The 9,723-nt window shown below is 39.8% G+C and overlaps 1 protein-coding gene across 1 annotated transcript; it reads right to left on the bottom strand.

Moving 5' to 3' along the window:
- Window positions 1–8,160: 8,160 nt before the first annotated feature.
- Window positions 8,161–8,691, bottom strand: LOC117072697 (40S ribosomal protein S18-like). The gene has a single exon (XM_033193067.1). The coding sequence runs from the start codon at window positions 8,466–8,468 to the stop codon at window positions 8,220–8,222; it is 249 nt and encodes an 82-aa protein (XP_033048958.1). The 5' UTR covers window positions 8,469–8,691; the 3' UTR covers window positions 8,161–8,219.
- Between the last annotated feature and the right edge of the window lie 1,032 nt (window positions 8,692–9,723).

The raw sequence follows: 9,723 nt of genomic DNA, 5'->3' as shown, positions 1-9,723 counted from the left end.
TACCTGAAGACTGAACAAGGCAAAGAAGCCACCTATGAACAGAGCAGGGCTGGGGAGCACTCCTGGCATGGAAACTACTAGGTGGAAAGGCCTGAAGGTGGACCAGTGCCTCGAGGGCTTCCAGAAGGAAAGACTAGTTTGAATAAAGCTTAGGAGATGGTACACAGAATGTTAGAAAAACCAAGTTGGAGAGACAAAAACAGGAAATCTTTCCAAATATTAATCATTTATGGTACCCATCTGGTAATGTCTCATGTAATCCTCACAACTGGCTTTTATTAAGAATCTTCTTTGTAACTACCACAAAGTCATAATTTCTGCCTTCAAGCTGTACGTATTCTGGAGAAGAGATGCAATGAAATATGTAGTAACAACGTTGCGTTGAAGGTAAATGACAGAAGCACAGGGAGTGAATAAAATATAGATGAAGGGTATGAATCCAGACCAGGGAAGACCAAGGAGACTTTCTAGAGGCAGTGCAGTTGGCATGAATCTTAGGTACCGTTTCAGGCAAAGAGGGCAGGACATCTTGTTTCATGAGATTCACATGTACAAGGGATCAAGGAATAGGGTTCCTGATGCACTTAAGAAACACTGAAAGGTCTCTCACAGATATCAGTAGTATTGTTCCTTCAGATTCAGTTAATTCATGACTTGGTATAGCATAAACTCTGGGATCAGTCCTGGAACAGTTGGAGTCCTGAAGCTTCCATTTACTAGCTTATTGACAATGGCACTTTCCTTAACTCCTGTGTCTTATTTCTTCATCTATGAAATGGGGACAATAACCAACCTCCTAACATCATTGCTATGATGAAACTGGAAAATCAAGATAAGGAACTGGCAAATGAATATATCATACCATGAATTACCTATGCTTAAAAATAGTCATAAGCACATTCTAAAATATTTGTTTTTCTTTATTTCTTTTTAAATCATCATACTCCAATCTTATATTGCAGGATATCATGGCATAAGGTTGGGAATCTTTACCTCTTTAATCACCACCATATATTTTAGTGCCTAAGATAGTAGGAGCTCAATAACATCTGTTGGACCAATCAAGAAGTTAGCTGATTCAAGAAATACCAACTTGTATCCGGAGAAGAAAAAAGGAAGAAACAGTTGTTCTTAGCTAGTATCCTTACATATCATACCTGCAATGTATTGGACTTAACAATTCATGACTTATATGTCTAGGTGATAGAAGTATATTAGTCCATTCTCACACTGTTATAAAGGACTGCTCATGGTGGCACATGCCAGTGGAAGAATCCACACTTGGAGCCTTCCTCTACTTGTCAGACCCACGGTGAATTTTTTCTTCTCAGTTTGCTACATGTTTATGTGCAATTATAAAATTATGTGTAAATTATAAAGGAAAGAGGTTTAGTTGACTCACATGGCTGGGGAAGTGTTAGGAAACGTACAATCGTGGCAGAAGGGAAAGCAAATATGTCTTTCACATGATGACAGGAAAGAGAAGTACTGAGCAAAAGGGGAAAAAGCTCCTTATAAAACCATCAGCTCTCATGAAAATTCACTCACTATCACGAGAACAGCATGAGGGTAACCGCCCCCATGATTCAGTTACCTTCCACCGGGTCCCTCCCATGACATGGGGGATTATGGGAACTATAATTCAAGATGAGATGTGGGTGGGGACACAGCCAAACCATATCAAGAAGCAAGGTTTAGTTTAAAAAGTAATATTTGAGTATCTGTGTTTTTATATCCTTAACAGTCAGATTTAAAAGTCTATCCTAGGCTGGGCATGGTGGCTCACACCTGTAATCCCAGCACTTTGGGAGGCTGAGGCAGGCAGATCACCTGAGGTTGGGAGTTTGAGACCAACCTGACCAACGTGGAGAAACCCTGTCTCTACTAAAAATACAAAAAAAAAAAAAATTATCTGGATATGGTGGCACATGCCTGTAATCCCAGCTACTCGGGAGGCTGAGGCAGGAGAATCACTTGAATCCGGGAGGCGGAGGTGACCATGAGCCAAGATCACGCCATTGCACTCCAGCCTGGGCAACAAGAGCGAAACTCCGTCTCAAAAAAAGAAAAAAAAAAAATTCCTAAAGCTATTGCACTACTCCAGCATGAAACCAGCTCTCCCAGAACCTAGTCACAATTTCATCTTGTTAAGACCTTTTTGGATTTCTCACCTGTAAGATATATTCATTATTTCTTCACCATGGAAAATTACCAATGAGGCTCATTAATGTTCTAGCCTCCAGCCTGACCTCCTTTCCTGAGATTCTTGAGGATGCTGTATGAATGCAGCAGACAGAGAAAACAGTTCACTGGAGGTCTTGTTTGGGGTAACCCTCTGCTCCCTTTGCATGAGTTACTGTGAGATTTCTTTGCCTTTTTGTTTCTTTTGTTAACATTTTTTTCTAACCCTAAAAAAAAAAAAAAAAAGATAGATTTCAAATCAAAAAGGCTCCATAACTATACTAGTATGTGTTTTCTATTGAATATATTTTGGCCTTATGTTTCTCAAGAAAATAAAAACCCTTGAGCACCCTAGGCAAGCTCCATTTATAGTTGTGAAGTGGGCAAAGTTTACCTCTGACTTTCCTCCCATTATGTCTGCAGCCCTCACTCATACGCTGTGGGCTCCTCAAACCCTGACTCTAACTCTAGCTGCTCGAGTTCTCTTTCACCAATTCCAGCATAGGTTTGCTGTCCCCACTCACCAGCCTATTCTTTACATCCCTGTCCTTCTCACTCATTTGTTCATGTATTCATTCTACAAATCTTTATTGAGAACCTAGTATGTGCCAGACACTGTGCTAGATGTTTAGGATAAAACAGTAAGCAAACATACCCCTACTCTAGAGGAATTGCATTTGGTAAGGGATATACACAGAAAACAAATAAATAAAATAATTATAAACTGTGGTAATGCTCTGAAGAAACATACAAGGAGGCAAGAGTGAAAATAATAGAAGGGCGCTTCAAGGAAGTCAGATAAACCTTTTTGAAATCCAAAGGATGGTAAAAGGCCAGCCATGAATACTGGAGCCAGTTTCAAACTTCCTATTAATTTTAATGAATACTTTTATACTAAAATCGTGCTCTTGAAATGATTTAAGAGTGTTGGCTTGGGAGTCATAAAAGGCAGTATTCACATGTGGGTTCTGACATTACCTATATCTTCCATTAAAATGTGCATATTAATAGCTAGCCCAAAGGAGGGAGTTAAGAATTAAATGAGAAATGAATATATAGCACCTTTAACCAATAAGTGCCTATTTTATTAGCTATTATATAAAAACTAGTCAGAAACATATTGACTTAAAACAGATGCTGACGTGTATACTGGTCAGCTGAAGATAGACTGGCCTAGACCAGACATTATGCTGCTTGAGCTCTGGTATTCTGCATTTATGTCATTATGGAGTCAAGACTGAAGGGACAGCAGCTTCCTTGGGAAAGTATGGCAATGTAAGAGATCAAGGCCAATCATGCAATCACATTTCACATCTCTTAACGTTCCTCTGGCCAAATCAAGGGCACAAAGCTGAGCCCAAAGTCAAGGGATTATATCCTGCCCACCATGAGTCTTAAGGAAATCACATGCCAACCCCAGTATGTAAATATTTTTGAACATAATTTAACCTACCACAATTACTGTGGTTGATAATAACCTAATATGTTTACCTAACTCAGGAATGTTTACATTTTCATGAGACTGTTAACAGAGAAACAAATAAGTGGAGTCTATAGCAAATGATTACTATAGAGTAAGAAATAGTTGTTTTATTCAATAATTCACTGACCATGTCTCCATAATCTATTAATTTTATACATTTTAATATTAGTACTCTATTGGATTTGTCCCAGAAGGTCACAGTTGTATTTTCCTTTTAGAATCATTATTATAGAACCACTGAGATTAAAACATTTTTCACTGGTTGATTCTAATGTAGACTTAATTTTTCAAAAGTGACTTATATGTGTATAGACTAACAAAAACAGAGTACTAGAGCAACAGTCTATTTAATTTTGCTTAGGAACCACATCAAGACCTGAGTGATCAAGAAGCCTGTGTGCAATCCTTCCATGTAATTTCAAGCCAACCACTCAGACTCATTATTTTACAGAAGAGGAAAAGAAAAAAATGGAGAATCATCCACATAGATAATAATCATCATGAGCTGAGACATTCTCCTACTCTCCCTGGGGGTACAGATACTAAAATATATTATAGCCTAATTCCTGATGAAATCAATCCACCCAAATTGCCTTATATTGGTGCCAAGAGAGTTCAGGGAGAATGGTTTCCTGCATGCCAAAATCCAAGCCTGAGAGTAACTTTCTGGGGCTCCCTTCATGGTGCACTAGAGCTTCAGAATCACAGAAAGAGCTGAAAGGGTGTCTGGAGACAAAACAATTACCCCTCCCATAGTGTACTTTGCTTTTATGAAAGAGCAAGTAGGGGCTAAAGTGAACAAAATTGCCAAAGATCATATCTGAGTTTTCATTCACAGGACTTTGAGGGCCTGTTTATCCCAGGGATGGAAATAAACTTGACTTTTATAAGGTACTAAGTTGGAATCATTTTATGTTTGATCTTAATAAAAATGCTGTTAATTTTCATTATTCCTCAACCATGAGAGTGAGGGGAAAAATCAACATCATGCTGTTTAATTATGCTCAAGGAAAAATCTCTGACTCCATGTCTCTTCCCCACCATCCCTGTTCTAGAGATGCTTTAAATATACAAAGCAAAAGTTCTTTTATATTGAGAAGACAAAGACAACATCAAAAAGGACATTTTTGGTATATCTGAGTTTTTAATAGCCATTTTCTGAGAGAACGAATTGGTAATTTCCGTTTTGGTCCATTGCCATATTTTGTTCTTTTTATTTTTCCAGATCAGAAGATATATACTTGAGTTTTTGTGTTAACCTGAAACATACACCTAATAAGGTTAAGGCAAATTTGTGAGTATAACAAATTTGTGTGTTTGTTACAGGTGTCTGGTAAAGTTAGGAAGTCTAGCCAGAAATGAAACTGCAGAAATTGCCTGTCACTAAATGAGGAAAAGGCTGGGGAGCCATCTCAAGCAGTTTGAATTGTCTCCCCAGGACACTGTGAAGTTACTGTGTAAGAAGTCTAGAAAATTCCTCAAATGATAATGGAATGGGTATATAATATGAAGTCACTGTGAGTTGAACTAAGATATTTGTTATGACCTTAGAAAGCTGTTGCATGGGATAAAAATGGATTTAAAAGAACTCTTGGAGAGAGAGGCTCCTAATAGGAGGAGACAGCTGGGAATAATGACAGCCAGCTGTGAGGCCCCACGCCTACCCTGTTAAGGCAATTAGACTCTATACCCACACTAGGATCTTAGATCACCAGTTCTTCCTCTTATGAAGTAAGTGCCACAACCACTACTTACCATTGTTGGGAGAGTTAAATGAAACAGTACATTAATGTACAAAACCATGTTTTGTAATCTGTCATATGCTAATCCATCAGTAAAACCTGTCAGCTCTACCTTCAGATCCAGAATCTGACCACTTTTCACCACTTGTGTAGTCCTCATGTTGGTCCAAACCACCTTCAACTGTGACTGGAGTTTTGCAATTACCTCCTTAGAGGCTTTCTGTTTCTACTCTTGCCCGGACCTCCAACTCCCTTCAGCCTATTCTTTACAGTGTGACTGGAGAGACACTTTTAAAACATTTGTCAGAACCTGTCACTCCTCCACTCAAAAACCTACCATTGGCTTCCCACTCTCACTCAGAATAAAAGCCAAAGTCTTTATATTAGTGTTCTGGCCACCTCAGAACCTCACTATTCAGATTTTATCTTCTTCATGGGCTTTCATCCTGTTCACCAAACAATCCAAATATGTTCTGGTCTTTGTGACATTGCACTTGCTGCTCCCTCTGCCTGGAATTATATTTCTACAGATATCTTCATTCTCTCCCCCTGTTACCTCCTCATTGGACACTGTACTATGGTTTTTCATTTAAAATTAATCCCCAGTGTGGCAGTATTGAGAGGTGGAGCCTTTAAAAGGTAATTGGATCATGAGGGCTCTGTCCTCATGAATAGATTAATCAATGTATGGATTAATGGATTAAGGAATTAATTGGTTAATGGATTATCATGGGAGTGGAACTGGAGGCTTTATATGAAAAGGTAAAGAGACCTGAGCTAGCATGCTAGCACAGTCAGCCCCCTTGGTGTGTGATACCTTGAGCCACCTTGGGACTCTGTAGAGAGTCCCCACCAGCAAGAAGGCTCTCATGAGATGTGGCCACTTGATCTTGGACTTCTCAGCCTCCATACCTATAAGAAATAAGTTCCTTTTCTTTATAAATTACCCAATTTTATGTATTCTGCTATAAGCAACAGAGAAACAGATTAAGATAGAACATTGGTACCAGAAGTGGGCTTTTGATAACAAATATCTGAAGATGTAGACGTGGCTTCAGAACTGGGCAACAAGCAGAGGCTGAAAGAATTTGGAGGAGCAGGCTAGAAAAGGCCTAGATTATCGTGAGGGCTTAGACAAGACTGGGGAAAGTTTGAAACTTCTTAGATATTTGTTAAGTGGTCATGACTAGAATGCTAATAGAAATATGGACAGTAAAAGCCATTCTAAGGAGGTTTCAGATGGAAGTGAAGAACAAGATATTGAAAACTGGAGCAAAGGCTATCCTTGTTGTAAACTGGCAAATAAATTGGTTGAACTGTGTCCAAAGGAATAATTTAAAGGCAGAGCTTATACTTAAAATGGAAGCAAAGCGGAAAGATTTGGCAAACTAAGCCTTGCCACATGAAGAGTGAAGAAGTGTGTTCAGGAGAGGAAACTAAAGGTGTATGTAGTCCCGTGACTATTTGCTAAAGAGATCAGCATGGAAAGAAGGGAGCCAGGTGATGGCCTTCAAGACAACAGAAGAAATACCACAAAGGCATTTCAGGAATCTTTGAGGCTGCCCCTCCTATCATTAAGCCCAGAGGTCAAGGGGGAGCAGAACGATTTCAAGAAACAGGCCTGGAGTGCTGTCAATGACCTCACTGCCCAAGATCATCTTGAGACCCTTCTCACTGAAACCCACCACAGTGCTCTGTGGCCATCCCAGCTGTGGTTCAAGGGGCCCCAGGTACAGCTCCAGAAAGTACAAATTATGAACCTTGATAATGTACATGTAGTCCCAAGTCTGCAGGCTTACAGAAAGCAAGAGCTATGGAGGTGTGGCAGCCTCCACCCAGGTTTCAAAATATCATGGAAAGCCTGGGGTCCCAGGCAGACTTGTTGCAGAAGCAGAGCCACTGAAGAGAGCCCCTACTACAGTAATGCCAAGCAGAAATGTGGGGTCGAAGCTGCCACATAGTCCTAACCTGGGCAGTTCCTAGCAGAGCTGTGGAAATGAGGCCATTGCCGAGTCCCCACTAGGGCAATGCCTAGTACAGCTATAGGAGTGGGACTGCCACTGGGACCCCAAATCTGTGAACTCATAGGCAGCGTGCAATGCCTGCCTAGGAAAATTTCAGGTACTTAACTCTAGCTCATGGGATCAGTCATGTGGGCTTCACTTAGCAAAGCCATAATAGCTGTGCTGCCAGAGGCCCTGGGGGCACAACACCAACTCCAATATGTCCAGGAGGTGGCACATAAAGTAAAAAATGATTATTCTCTAGCTTTAAATGTAATGCCTGCCCTGCTGGGGTTTGGACTTGCTTGGGTATGTTACCTTTTCTGTTGTCCTATGTCTCTCCTTTTGAATGGGTATGTCTTACCTCTTGCCTGTATACCACCATTGTATCTTGAAAGTTGATAATTTTTTTGTAATGTTTGGGCTCATAGATGGGACTCTGGATTTTGGACTTTTGAGTTGTTGCTGGAATGAATTGAAACTCTATGACTATGGCAATAGAATGAATGTATTTGTATATGAGGAAATTTTGAGTTTTGGGGGGCTAGGAGCAGGATGCTATGATTTAAATGTCCTCCTCAAAACTCATGTTGAAAGTTAATCCCCAATATGGCAGTATTGAGAGGTGGGGCCTTTAAGAGGTGGTTGGATCATGAGGACTCTGCCCTCATGAGTGGATTAAATCATTCATGAATTAATGAATTAATGGGTTGATGGAATAATGGGTTATCATGGGAGTGGAACTGGAGTCTTTTTTTTTTTTTTTTTTTTGGTATATAAACTATTTATTAACAGACAAGGCCTACAAACTTATTTCTTCTTGGACACACCCACGGTGCGGCCACGGCGGCCAGTGGTCTTGGTGTGCTGGCCTCGGACACGAAGGCCCCAGAAGTGGCGCAGCCCTCTATGGGCCCGAATCTTCTTCAGTTGCTCCAGGTCTTCACGGAGCTTGTTGTCCAGACCATTGGCTAGGACCTGGCTATATTTTCCATCCTTTACATCCTTCTGTCTGTTCAAGAACCAGTCTGGGATCTTGTACTGGCGTGGATTCTGCATAATGGTGATCACACATTCCACCTCATCCTCAGTGAGTTCTCCCGCCCTCTTGGTGAGGTCAATGTCTGCTTTCCTCAACACCACATGAGCATATCTTCGGCCCACACCCTTAATGGCAGTGATGGCAAAGGCTATTTTCCGCCGCCCATCGATGTTGGTGTTGAGTACTCGCAAAATATGCTGGAACTTTTCAGGGATCTTTATAAGAAAAGGTAGAGTCTTTATAAGAAAAGGTAGAGTCCTGAGTTAGAATGTTAGCACACTTATCCGCCTTACCATGAAATGTCCTGTGAGGCCTTGGGTCTCTGTAGAGTCCCCTCCATCAAGAAGGCTCTCACAAGATGTGACCCCTTGATGTTAGACTTCTCAGTCTCCATAACTGTAAGAAATAAGTTCTTTTTATTTACAAAATACTGTTTCAGGTATTCTGTTTTAAGCAACAGAAAACAAACTAAGACAGACCTTAACAGTAAGACTTTATCAGATCAGTCTATATAAAATAAAGGAATTCTTTCATATAGTTACCTAATGCAATTCTCAAATATCTATTATGATGCTAACTTGAAGTTGGCTTTTGCTTATTCTGTCTTTTCAGATCTTCTAACTAGAAAAGTAACTTTGTATTAGGAAGTCCTAGATTACAGTATTCAATTTACATCTCTAAATTCCTGTCTAGCTCTATTATTTTGATATTCTTTAGCATCTCTTCATATTACATCTGTACAGTGCTATACTTTCAGAATTTCCTCATGCAAAAAAATTGTGGGTATGCTCTGTGCACCCCCTGACAGCCTCATCCTTTTTTTTTTTTTTTAAGCTCAGTCTCAGCTGATTGTTTTGAAATATCCAGTTATCTGCAGATTAATATGATCCTCTTATGGAACTAATGAAGGTCAGCCAGGCAGGAGACCCACAGTCTTCATAAAATAATAATAATAATAAATTCCACACTTCTCGTGCCTTTTATTTTACTTTTCTCTGTTACATGTATCACATCTGGTACACTGTATATTTGCTGCTTTATTTATTGCTCATCTTCCTCTTCTAAGATACAGGCCAGGAAAAGAACTCTGCTTTGCTCACTGAAGCATCTCATTGCATGGGACAGCAGATGTAATAAATACTCCATAAATATTTGTTAAAAATATTTTAAGTTAATGGATAAATATAAACTATGGAAATTTTCAGGAAGTCTTCATAATAGCAATTAGGTTTTATAAGCCTTTATATGTAACATCCTACCCCTTTAAAAGTA

Source organism: Trachypithecus francoisi, unplaced genomic scaffold, assembly GCF_009764315.1.
Source record: "Trachypithecus francoisi isolate TF-2019V2 unplaced genomic scaffold, Tfra_2.0 Lachesis_group4, whole genome shotgun sequence".
Taxonomy (NCBI): Eukaryota; Metazoa; Chordata; class Mammalia; order Primates; family Cercopithecidae; genus Trachypithecus; species Trachypithecus francoisi.
The sequence above is the reverse complement of the archived record's forward strand: the minus strand, read 5'-3'. Positions and strand labels throughout refer to the sequence as shown.

Coding starts and splice junctions, on each gene's coding strand:
- LOC117072697 (XM_033193067.1), bottom strand. CDS start 8,468: ATGCAGAATCCACGCCAGTACAAGATCCCAGACTGGTTCTTGAACAGA.